General features: G+C 42.0%; 1 protein-coding gene across 2 annotated transcripts in view; it reads right to left on the reverse strand.

The window, feature by feature from the left end:
- Positions 1-13,765, reverse strand: part of LOC143028289 (5-oxoprolinase) — a 105,258-nt gene that overhangs the window by 22,842 nt on the left and 68,651 nt on the right. For both annotated transcript variants that reach the window (XM_076190158.1, XM_076190160.1), the window contains 3 exons: positions 5,770-5,932; positions 4,462-4,578; positions 1,401-1,645 (listed from right to left, as the gene is read on the reverse strand). In XM_076190158.1, coding sequence (XP_076046273.1) covers positions 1,401-1,645; positions 4,462-4,578; positions 5,770-5,932 — 525 coding nt within the window. The remainder of the gene's footprint in view (positions 1-1,400; positions 1,646-4,461; positions 4,579-5,769; positions 5,933-13,765) is intronic.

The raw sequence follows: 13,765 nt of genomic DNA on the forward strand, positions 1-13,765 counted from the left end.
AAAAATTCTAAGAGACATGTGTGGAAAAAAAATAATGGAAGATTCTGACGGAAATCTAATAATGGTCTTGCGACACTGCTTCTGACCTAGGGCAGTACACAAGATGCAGGGATGACCCATCATCCAGGAGGAGCCAAGATAAGAGGGAGGGAGGGGGTGGATCGGAGTGGAGTATGTGGGGATGGAATGGGTGGGAGTGGATTTTATGCCTTTGTTTTTTGGCTACCTCCCTTGTAAGGGTGAAAAGCTTTTACTATATATATATATATGTATATATTTTCTCTTCTAGTTTTATGATAATCTTTATTGGGAGGTGATCAGATGGAAGATCTTGTATGGTTTCCCATACTGTTTGTGTTTGTAGGGAGGGTGTGCACATTACTATATCAGGGGATGTTAGTTGCTGTGCTGGTGTTATGTTTAGGTTGGGGGAGTTATTCAAGTATTCTGAGTCCTGTTTAATTTGCTGTTTGTGTTAAGCCAGATTGGATGATATGCATTCAAATCACCTGCCAGTATGTGGTTTGTTAATGAGATGAGTGATTGGAGTTGAGGGATGAAGCCTTGTAGGGTTGATGTAGTTGGTGGGATGTCTATGTTTATGATAGTGTGGGTTGTCTTCTTCATTTGTGTTTGGATTATGACTATTTCAACTGCAGTGTCTCTGAATGTCTGTCTAGTATCTCTTGTTTTGTTGAAGAAGGGTATGCTGTTGTGTACCAGTGTTATGAGTCAACCTTCGAGTTTTGTGTTGTCTTCTCTTATTGTTGTGTAATCAATCAGGTATTATTACCTGTGGTGTCAGTCTGGTCTCTTGAATTAATGAATTGTTGTGAGAAAAAAGCTTTTGGGCAGGTTGTGCCAGAGAACTGAGTTCATTTCAGCATATAGAATGAATGAACAATCAAAGACTAGCAAAGAGAATGTGAAGCAAAAGTGGATGGAGTGAGCTTAAGAGGATGACCAAGAATGAATTGGATATGCTTTGGATGTATGTGGTATGTATGTTGTATGGTATGTATGTTGTTTAGATGTAGGTTGAGCAGAGAGGAGACAATGCTAAAGATCAGAATGAATAGAGACTATGAATGGATGAACAGGAGTCATATGGCAAAGTGGTGGTGATAAACCAGTTTCAACTCTTAAGCCTTGCTGTGGTTGAGTTGTGCTACAATGCACTGCTTCTGAACCAAGTAGTGTGGCAAGGAGACAAGATAGGCCTAACAAGTCAAACTGGGATGTGATATTAAATGGGTTTTATTTGTTTTTTGTTTGTTTGTTGATTCAGCTATCCCTTCACAAGTGGATAACAAACCCTCAGTATGGTATAATTGCAAAAATGTTGAATAAACTGTGTGTGAAACATTGAAATAAGATGAAAAACGTAAACTTTCCATTACCTGAAGTCAAACACAGCTGTCCCTTCTTCACTGTTAATACACACATTTAAGCAGATCTCTGAACCATCATCCATAAATTCTTTTGCTTTCAGGTTGACAAGGCCATCTTCTCCAAGAGTCCTCTTGCTCACAACTTTCAGTAGGTCTTTTACAGCCATTTCTGCACTTTCCTGAATGTGATTCATGTAGGCCTGGACCACATCTAAACCATAGTAGTCAATCAATTCATTGACAAGCACAATACCCTGTGAACATTGTAGCATATTATTACAATACTTCTTCAAGGAGAATTATAAGTACATAAATAAAACTAAAAGCAAATGTATAGAGCAGAAAGGTTCATTGAATCTAAACTAAGAGCAAAAGGGTGCAAACTGTGCCAAAACAGAGATGGATGGATAGGGGCATTGCGAAAGAGGGGATGTCTGTTGAGGAAGGAAGGGAGAAGACAGAAGATAGGGGTGAGTGGAAAATGGTTGTACATGGATGATGCTGTGATGAATGGGAGTGGGTGGGGGATGGGGGGGGTTAGGGAGTGGTTATTTGTGAATTATATTCTAATGCAGGCCAAGGGGATTTCTCCCTGTCTTCTCTTTTTCTGCATGAAGGGACAGAGAGGGGGGGTTGCCAAATTAAATTAAATGTCCTTGCTATGGATGTGCTGTCTCACTGCATTGCTTCTGACCCAGGGTAATGAGCGAGAAGCAGGGATGACTTGTCATCCAGGAGGAGCTAAGAAAAGAGGGAGGGAGGGGTGGTGAATAGGAGTGGAGTGGGTGGGGGTGAAATGGGTGAGTGGAATTATACCTTTTGACCTTGGCTACCTCTCTTGTAAGGGGGATAAAGCCATTGGTATATGTATGTGTATGCAAATATACACACAAATATCTGCTACCCAAAGTCTCTTGCAGAAGACCCACAGCTCCCAAGAAATCAGTAACAGCTACTCTCTGCTCAATTTACTTTGATGTTTCTCATCTTATATACCCTCCAACAACTGCCACATGGTAACCTAGGTCCTCTGATGTAGTCACAAGAGCTAGGTCACCCCCAAACAATTGGTTCACCTTCTACTCTCACTATCTCCAGACCCCTGACCTTCACCTTTGCATTTATCTCCTATACCACCCTACCTACATACATACATGCTGAACAACTATAGTGACATTACACAACCCTGGCACACCCCCACCTTCACCTTACACCACTCACTCCATTCCCTATCCTACCACAAGAACTAGTACTCATAAAATTTTCACTGCCCTCAATATTCTATACACCCTGAACATCCAACAATGCCTTCCTGTTAACCCTGTCATATGCCCTAAAAAGAAAAAAAAATTGACAAACTTTCAGGCGAGTATGGTATGGGTTACTGCTATGGAACAGTCAAAACACACAAACCTGGTAATAAACTCCATCCCATAATCTCTCAAATCCCTGCACCAATGTACAAACTCACTAAGAAACTGTGCTCCATTCTAACTCCCTACACTCCCACCACCTATATTCTACAATCCACATCTGATTTCCTAGATATTATCATGGTAAACTCCGCTAAAGGTAGAATCGCTTCTCTTGATGTGGAAGGGTTATGAGGTCACTGGAACAAATTAAGCCAGTTGTAGTTTGCTGACGACACTGCACTTGTGGCAGGATCAGAGGAGGGATTGAGGAAGTTAGAGACAGAGTTTGAGAAGGTGTGTGAAAGAAGGAAGCTGAAGATAAATGTGGGCAAAGGTAAGGTGATGAGATGTACAAGGGGAGAGAGTGACAGCAGGCTGGAAGTGAGCATTATGGGAGAGAGACTGGAGGAAGTGGATAGTTTTAGATACTTGGGTGCGAATGTGACAGGAAAGGGAGGAGTGGGGGTGGAGGTAGAATGTAGATTGAGAGAAGCGAGTAAATGCCTTGGTGGATTAAAAAGTGTAATGAGAAATAGACATCTGGGAATGGATCCTAAGAGGAGGTTATATGAAGGAGTGATTGTTCCGACAGCACTGTATGGGGCAGAAACATGGAACATAAGAGAGAAGGAGTTTGAATGTGTTTGAGATGAAATGTCTGAGAAGTATGATAGGGGTTATTAGGCTAGATAGAGTGAGAAATTAAGAGGTGAGGAGGAGAACAGGGGTGGAAAGGGAGCTGGGATGAAAGTGTATTAGGATGGGTTGGACACATGGAAAGAATGAGTGAAGAAAGATTAGTAAAAGAGGTGTGGAAGGCGGAGGTGGAAGGAGTGAATATGAGGGGGCATCCTAGGACAAGATGGATGGATGGGGTAAAAGGGGTATTACAAAAGAGAGGAATGTCAGTTGAGGAAGGATGGAAGAGGACTGAAGATAGGGGTGAATGGAGAAGGGTTGTGTATAGATGATGCTGTGATGCATGAGGGGGAGTGGGTGACGGATGGGGGGTGAGGAAGTATGTATGAGAAATTTGATGCAGCCCGAGGGGATTTCTCCCTGTCTTCTCCTTTTCTTCATGAGGAGACGGAGAGGGGGGGTCGCCGAATTAATGAAGCGGCCTTGCTGTGGATGTGCTGTGTCTTGCGACACTGCTTCTGACCCAGGGCAGTGGACAGGATGCACGGATGACCCATCATCCAGGAGGTGCCAAGATGAGAAGGAGGGTGGAGGGGAGTGGAATATGTAGGGGATGGAATGGGTGGGAGTGGTTTCTATGCCTTTTTCTTTTTGGCTACCCCCCGTGTAATGGGGAAAAAGCCTTTGGTATATGTATGTATGTATGTACATGTCTAAAGGATGTGAAGAAATAGTTTTCCATATAGATGCATAAATATGTGGAGTAACTTAGAAGATGATATAGCCCATGCTCAAACAATACACAGGTTCATATCTAAATATGATAATTGGAAATCAAGGATGTAGATTCAGTTGGGGCTACACATGAATTTGAGTCTAGGTATGTTAGAAAATTAGAGAATGGGAGAAAGGACCCAACATTTGTTCCTTTCCTGTATACTACAAAAGTAAATACAATTGGGTAAATATACAAAAAAATAAATAAAGAAATAAAAAAAATTAAAAACTGTCCTCACCTTTTGGTTGGCTGCAACCTGAGCTCGAAGATCTGACAAATTGTCATGAAGATTTCTTGTTCCTGATGACCCAGGAATCTTGCCTGGAGCCATTAGAGCATCTATCAAAGCCTCTTCCTGATAAAGGTAATCAGTCTGAATACTATGTATTTAAAAATTTTAAAACTAAAATACAAAAACACATAGCAGTTTACACAAAACATAGCTCCCCTTCCCATATAATACAACTAGGTAAATACACTGCATAGCAGAACACCCACACACACCAAGAATCATCAAAACAACACCCAAATACCTATATCATACACAACTAGTCTCTTTGCTTCCTCCACAACCACCAGACACCAGCCTCTAGATGCACATCCATATTAACATCACTCACTGCTCCATCAACGAACTGAAAGACAATACATTTCTGCATGCCAGACCACATGATATCCATTCCTCTGAATCCTCTCTCACCCAAAAGGATAAGAGTCCACCCGGCCAGACTGTGGTGTGGCCACCATCTAGCCCTTCTAAGTTATCAGAAGAGGCTGGATAACTGCAATGCAGATAACTGTCTAGGATGCATCACTCCACCCCATACTATACAACACATTATGGAAAACTGCATTGTACACAACAGGACTTGTGGGAAAACCCCATTCCAGCCGTGGCATTCCTCATGGAGACGGGACTGTTCAGCTAGACAGTCTAGGGAATGACAACAACAACTGAAGTTGAAGCCAATATAGTGAGGTACAGTCCTGGCACTGGTGTACCCCTACTGCTTCATGTGACGACCCCCATCCTCATCCACTCAAAATAATTTATGGAACAGATAAGAACATCCCTCTGGGCTGCACCATCCTTTCATTCATTCAAAATCTCCATCCACTAACTACCTTTTGAACTCTCTTTTCCCTGCCTGACATATTCCTTCAGTATCCAAGGTCCCCTTCATACCATCGATCCACCTCATTCTTGGTCTTCCTCCCAAGCTTACTATAACCACACTCTTTTTACTAGTCTTTCCTCATTTATTCTTTTAACACTTACAAAACAAAGACCTCTTCACCCCATCTATTCACCTTATTCTTAGTCTTCCTCCCAAGCTTACTCTATTCACTCCTGTTTTCCACATTCTCTTTTGCTAGTCTTTCCTCATTCATTCTTTCAATACGCACAAACCATCTTAGCACTCTTTGATCTCCCTTATCCAACAACTCTTTTTCCACCCCATTCCCTGCCTTATCCCCAAATCTCTCATTGTGTGCTAATAAGATGTCAAACACACAAGAAGAAACAATAATTCAAATACTAAACCTTAAAGACTCCACGATCCACAAGTTTGAAGCTCTTGAAAACAGCACCCTCCTGATGTATTGAGGTAGAATGAGGAGGCATGGAACCAGGAGTAATACCACCTATGTCAGCGTGATGTCCTCGACTGGCCACATAGAATATTGGACCATCTGCACTCCTACCTCTGAAAGATGAAAGAAGACAAGAATGACAAAAAATAATAAAATGTATTCATATATACATATATTGAGATTAGTTGGAGGATAAGAGACAGGACCTTATGAGTATAACTCCCTTCTTGTATACAATAAAGAATAAAGTACAGGGGGTCACCGCAATTTGACCGTTCGCAATTCGGATTATCGCAAATTTGACAGTAGTTAATTTATACCCAACCCTCAAGGTTCGACAGCCAGACTCGACAATTCGACATTCAAATCTCGTACGCCACGCACCCGGTCGAATTTGCCACCACTCCCGATGCGCCACTCTGTCTCACTCTCGCCCCAGCCATCGTCGAGGCAAGCCACACTCCGCTGTTCCACCTCCACCATGTCGCGCAAATCCAACTCCGGCCCCAAACACATTTTCCTGGCTTTCAAAGATAAGCTTGAGCTTATAAGAAAGCATGAGGCAGGTATGGCTCATTCTGCCATTGCAGCGGAAATGGGTGTCCTGAGATCAACAGTATCAACGATTTGGAAGAACAGGGACAAGTACCGCCAAGCCGCTGCATCAACATCTTCCACGACTTCCCTTGTTCTCCGTGGCTCAAGGGACTCCCGTCTCGACATGATGGAGGACATGTTGATCAAGTGGATAGAGGACAGGACACAAAGCAAGATGCCGATCAGCATGGGGCTCGAGCAGGAGCGTGCCTTGTCACTGTGGGAGGACTTGCAGGCCACAACATCCACCACCAAAAATGTACTGTAATGTGTTTAATAAACAAAATTAGAAATAAATGAAGCCTTTAATATTACTGATTTAGTCGAAGTTAGTGTTTTTTAGAGGCCATAGTGATATTTTGGGGGGTCTGGGCTGGAGGTCGGTCCCTATCCCCCCTAATTACAATGTATTCCTATGGGAAAAACTGCATCATGATTCGACAAAACGCAGGTTCAACCGATGATAGACCACCCCATCCCTGTCGAATTGCGGTGACCCCATGTATTTACACACAGAGACTAAGGTGGAACTCTATATGAATTTTAGGCTAGGTATAATAAATAATAGACTCTGGGAATGGATGCTAAGACGAGAATGTATGAAGGAGTGATTGTGTCAACAGCACTGTATAGGGCTGACATGTTTCCACCATGATCATGACAGAAATGTTACATAACAGACATGGGCATCGTGTAGGAACAACGGACTCGTGTTTTCACCACGACCTGTTACATCATGGACGCAGGCATCGCACACACAAATGACGTAGAAGACTTAAACCTGTTACATAATGGACAGGAGCATCACGCACACAAATGATGTAGAAGACTTGGAGGTCGGCAGCGGAGGAATATGAAATCAGGGCCTTCTGCCAGTAGAGGTCAGAGGGCACATAAATCAAATGAAGAAAAGAAGTAGGTCCCTCACTTCCATGCCCTGTTGCTTATATGTTTTAGATAAGTATTAGTGACTTTATTGTATGCCCTCTTCACACAAAAATAAAGATACTGGTGAATTGTGTGGAGCTGGGTAAATAGAAATAGGATAGGTTACATAGACATACATTGGCACCTGTGCCATGGCACTGGTGTTGTATGGCTGTAGCATAAAAACAGATGCGCGGGCACTTTTGAGCCCCTGATTACTGCACCCGCACTCTGTTCTCACCGATTAACTAGTAAGTTGTAATATGATTTAGGTATTAAATTAAGTGATTGCACCCCACCATTTTTCTTTGTCCCAGTGAAGAAAGATTGATCGCAAGAGGCTAAATGTTGATCTAGGATTCTGGGTTGCATCAATGCGAATACAAGGCCTAGCACGTGACAGGGCAGAAACATGGAATATAAGAGAGGAAGAGTTTATATGTGTTTGAAATGAAATGTCTGAGAAATATGGTAGGGTTACTAGGCTGGATAGAGTGAGAAATGAGGAGGTGAGGAGGAGAGTGGGAGGTGGAAAGGGGGTTGGGAGATAGGGTTGATGAAAGAGTACTGGGAGGGTTTGAACACATGGAAAGAATGTGTAGAGAAAGATTAGTAAAAGAGGTGTGGAAGGTAAAAGTGGAAGGAGTGAACATGAGGGGGGGAACAAGGATGAGATGGATGGATAGGGTAAAAGGGGCATTGGGAAAGAGGGGAATGTCTTGAGGAAGGAAAGGAGAAGACAAGATAGGAGTGATGATGCCGTGATGCATGGAAGGGTGAGGGGAGGTGAGGGAGTATGTGTGAATGATATTTTGATGCAGCCTGAGGGGATTTCCCCCTTCTCTTATTCTGCATGAGGGGATGGAGAGGGGGATCACCGATTAAATAAAGTGGCCTTGCTGTGGATGTGCTGTGTCTTGCTACATTACTTCTGACCCAGGGCAGTGGGCGAGATGCAGGGATGACCCGTCATCCAGGAGGAGCCAAGATAAGAGGGAGGGAGGGGGTGAATAGGAATGGAGTATGTGGGGATGGAATGGGTGGGAGTGGATTTTATGCTTTTGTTTTTGGCTACCTTCCTTGTAAGGGGGAAAAAGCCATTGTTATATATATATATAATAAATTGAGTGGAGTGCAAGAGTAATGGGAGTGTTTCAAGGAGAGAGTCACAAGGTGTGCACCTATCCACCTGGGGTGGATAGGTGTCATGCAGAATGTCTGAAAAAAGGAGGTACTGTATCAAGACAAAACTCAATAGGTGACCCATGGGTACCTCATCCCCATGGGGGCCACTTGCTTTAAAAAGTGCTTCCTCTTGATGCAGATGTTTGTCCACAGCAGAGCTAAGACCTCCCTCCACAACTCTTTCCAGCCCAGGACAACCTCATATGGTGGTGTCTCTGGTGGGTGGTACAGCTGGCCTGTTCAAGTAGCCTAGCACTGGGAATCTTTTAGTCTTGTCCCTTACTGGTGACCTTGCTAGTATGGTTAACCCTCTCCCTCTAAGTAGGGCAGAGCAGGAGCTGAAGCCCCTCTAGCTTTGCTCACCAGGTCATTGGGACACACAAGTCCACCCCCACCATGACAAGGCTCCCGTAAGGGGGGCAAAAGAGGAGGAAGATTTGGGAGTGTTAATATAAGACTTGTCACCAGACACACATATCAGCAGGATTGTTGGAACGACATATGGATTGCTGCAGAAGATTAAAGTGGCTTTTCACTATATGGATGAAAAAATGATGAAAAACTCATCAAACCCCCTGATTTGTCAAAAAAATGAATATGCATCAGTGATATGGTCCCCACACAGAGTAAAGGATAGCAAGATCAAAATAATACAAAGGGCAGCAACTAAATTGGTCCCCAGCCAAGTAGATAAACCATATGAGGAAAGACTAAAAGCATTGGGTCTGCTACCTTTGAAAGATGGAAGAGAAAGAAGTACAGTAGAACCTCTACTTACGATTGCCTAAACATACGAATTTTCCAACATACGATGTGAAATTCGATCTAATATTTGACTCTACACCCAAAGTAATTTCCAACATACGAAGTCATCAAAGTTTTGCATATATAAGCTAAGTTAGTTTAAAGTTCACCTACTGTAAGTTAGAGTAGCCTAAGTTATGATACGTATCTCAGTCACCACCTCTCTACCCACACCTATCGTCTCCTGCATCGCCAAGCCTACACCTCAGTCACCTGTCTCTAAGGTAAAGTGACAATAAAAACCTCTTTTTATTAATTATTTCCTTATAAAAAAAAAAATTTTTACATCTCTCTTATATACAGTAATGCATTTGTTTTATTGCTATGTGTAATTATCTGCAGTACAGTATTTTTTAAGGAGTTATCATAGGTTTTTGGGCTGTGGGATGAATTAAACGAATTACAGTGTATTCTTATGGGAATATTTGATTTAACATATGACCATTTCAACATACGAAGTAGGTCCTGGAATGAATTAAATTCGTATGTAGAGGTTTTACTGTAATGTGATTACAGTATTCATGTCACTAAAGGGGATATATTGCATTGACAGAAGAGATTTCTTGATTATGGATGGGAAGGCTTTAAGAGGTCATAAGAGCAAATTAAGAAAGATCACATGTCAAAAGGGTGTAAAGAAATACAGTTTTCCATATAGATGCATAAATACTTGGAATAGCTAAGGTGATATAACCCAAGCTGGAACAATACATGAATTCAAATCAAAATATAATTGGAAATCAAGGTTATAGATTAAGTTGGAACTTAAATGTTTACATTGCTTGTCCTTAACCCTGAATTTCATTAAGGTCTTAGTTTGACTATTCCCTCTTTAACCCCTTCACTCCAGGCCAAAATCTCGTGGGCAGCATTAGCTGCCAGACATGTGATGTTGCATCATAATACTCGCATTATAAAAAATAAAGTTACCGCTGTATTTAGCTCGTTCTCTTTCACCCGTGAATTTTTATAACCATAGAAAATATGATGAAGCCAGTTTACAGAGTATGGGGGTCACGCAGGTACAACTACAATAAATATAATTAAGACGCCGACATCGGCATCCTCGCGTACCCACTTGCTCCTCATGACGCCTACGTAGGCGTCATCGTATCGAAGGGGTTAAGACTGTTCCATAATGTTGTATTATTGCTTTGCATAACATTCTTATTACCATTGCTATTCCATTACTATTGCGCATGTCGACGTTCACGCCTATGTTGACTGATCTTACATAATAATAAACAGTGTGTACGAGCTTCCCACGCGTATCATTCACCCGACATGGTGGCAGCGGGTGGTTTTTCGACTATTTACGCAATTAATAGTCGAATACCGAGAAACCACGTCTCGTAAGACACGCTATAAACTTCAGTGAACATCCTCAATTGGGAAAATCACGAAAACAATAGCTGTAGTGGATACGAAACGCGTGTGAAAATCGTGCCAGACTGCCGAGTTTGGAGCAAGTGCGAGCTAGTGGTTTTTCGACTATTTACGCAATTAATAGTCGAATACCGAGAAACCACGTCTCGAGGGATACGCTATAAACTTCAGTGAACATCCTCAATTGGGAAAATCACGAAGAAAAACTACCATAGTGGACTAGAAGTGCGTGTGTAACTTGTACCAGACCGCCGAGTTCGGTGAAGGAGCGTGCCCTTCCCTCAGTGTTACATAAGTTTCCCCTCTTGCTTACGTAAACGCCCACGACGGACGATCGCAAATCGTTCGTATCGGTACTGCTGAGTGTTCCGCTACCCTAGGCTATTCGTGAACAGTGTAATTCAGTGTAATTATTCCCTACTGGCGACAGTAAACGAAGTATCTTCTCAAATAAACCTCTGAAAACGTTGTGGTTGTGCACTGGCGTTCGACAACGCAGACGACATCCACAGCAGTGACGACAGTGGAAGGATAGTCTACGATGTCTGCATACCAGATTCCAGCACCCCCACCCATGTCTTTGAAAGGAGACGTGGTGGAGAACTGGAAGGTTTTTGAAAACTCGTGGCACTACTACACAATTGCCACTGATCTGAACTTACAATTGAAGAATGCCGATGGATCAGATAACACTGAGGGAATGAATAAAGTGGCTGCCACTCTATGTACTGTCATGGGAACCGAGTGCCAAAAAGTTATGAATTCTCTTCCTACGCTGACAGAGCAAGACAAGAAGAATCCTGCTAGAATACTCGCCGAGCTGCAGAAGCAGTTCATACCCCAGCGGAATGTTTTGTATGAATGGTTTCTCTTCTACTCAGCCACTCAGAGGAGCAACGAATCCGTAGACGAGTATGTGCTCCGTCTTCGTCAGCTCAGTGAATCCTGTGAGTTTGCAAACTTGAAAGACTCTCTCCTTCGTGACAGAATTGTCGTAGGTACAACGGATGAAGCAGGGAGAGAACGACTACTCCGTGAACGGCCTGTCCCAGACCTCAACAAAGTGATCGAAAGCCTCAGAGCAGCAGAAATCTCCAGAACACATAAGCAAGTAATTACAGGTAGAGTGCAAGCTGCAGTTGAGTACACAAACAAGCGGAAAGGTGCCAGTACATCTTCAACGAGGAAACTTGTGCACCAATGACACCTCAAAGAAAAAGTACAACGGCGAGCCACAAAACTGATTCCAAATATAAAAAATAAATCATACGAAAATCGACTTAAGCACATGAATCTGTTTTCCCTAAAAAAGCGTAGACTCAGAGGTGACTTGATACAGGTCTTTAAGATTTTAAAGGGAATTGACAACATCAAAAGTGACCAAATTTTCACATTGAATGAGAATCAGACAAGAAACAATGGTCTCAAACTGTCCGGAAATAGATTCAATTTGGAAGTAGGTAGAAACAACTTTGCCAACCGTGTAGTTAATGAATGGAATAAACTTCCTGCACAGGTAGTGCAATGTAGTTCAGTTCGAAGCTTTAAGAATCATTTAGATAAATACCTAAGTAAGATGCTGTAATTATTATAATTTATGTTATATTATTTGTTTTTGTTTTGTTATAATTTGTCTGTCTGATTTTCATTTATTATTAGTTATATGTCAATTTATTATCATTTACTATTTACCTGTTTGTTTGTTATTCAACTATACCAATGCATTTATTTATGTATTTTAATTGTTATTTACATTGTTATAGTTTTAATTTATTATTAATATGATTTTATTTTTTTTTTTTTTTTTTTTTTTTTTTTTTTTTTTTTTTTTTGCATCCGACCTAGATATAGATCAAAAGGTCTCCTGTCGACATGCTTTGCCTTTGTAATCCTTTGTAAAGAAGATGTATGGAAACCACCGAAACCGAAACCGACAGGAAAGAAGAGAGGTGAATCTCCTTTCAAAGCGTCTGGGCTTAGCCCACCCAGGTGTAGATGGTGTGGGAACACAGATGGACATTACAGAAAAAACTGCCCAGCCAGAAATTCCAAATGTCACATATGCGCACGTGTCGGCCATTATGCTTCGGCTTGCCTAAAGTCAACATCTATTCACGAGATAGAAGAGGATGATTGTGATGAAGTAGATAATTTTTTTATGTTAGGGGAAGTCAAATCTGCTAGTGAGAATTTTTGGTCAGTTGATGTGACAATAGATAGGAAAGTGACTAACTTTAAACTTGATTGTGGATCCAAAGTGACAATTGTTAGTGACAAAACACCTTGCCTTAAGGAGTGTAACCTCACAAAAGCAGATAGTGACTTCCGAGGACCAGGGGAAGTCAATCTCAATCACCTTATTAAAGGGAAAATTGTAGATGCTGTACTTGAATTAGGTGGTAGGAGACATATAGAAAATGTGTATGTTATGACAGGTCAGAGTAATAATCTTTTGTCGAAATCAGCTATAGAAGCCCTGAAACTCCTTAAACCTGCTAAAGAGGTGTACAACATAGACAAGGCAGTGAACTTCAAGGAAGAATTTCCCAAGCTCTTCAACGGACTGGGGTTACTCAAATCTACATACAGAATTTCTTTGCACGAAGATGCTACTCCTCATTGCCTGTATACCCCAAGACGGGTACCCCATCCTCTGCTACCAAAAGTAAAGAAGAAACTACAGTCCATGGTCCACCAAAAAGTCATTTCCCCTGTAACTGTACCTACAGAGTGGTGCTCAGGGATGGTTAACGTTGTTAAACCCAATGGTGATGTGAGAATTTGTGTGGATCTGACACCTCTGAATAAAGCCGTGAAGAGGGAAGTACACCCTATGGCCAGTGTAGACGAGAATCTTGCCAAGTTAAGAGGTAGTAAAGTTTTTACGAAACTTGATGCCAACTCTGGATTCTGGCAGATACCACTTGATAAAGAATCAAGGTTGCTGACAACTTTTGTGACTCCATTTGGGCGCTATTGCTTCAATCGTTTGCCTTTCGGCATTAGCTCCGCCCCAGAAATCTTCCAAAGGACCATGTCTACCATAC

This window comes from Oratosquilla oratoria, chromosome 9 (genome assembly GCF_046742065.1).
Source record: "Oratosquilla oratoria isolate Oo_2021 chromosome 9, ASM4674206v1, whole genome shotgun sequence".
NCBI lineage: Eukaryota > Metazoa > Arthropoda > Malacostraca > Stomatopoda > Squillidae > Oratosquilla > Oratosquilla oratoria.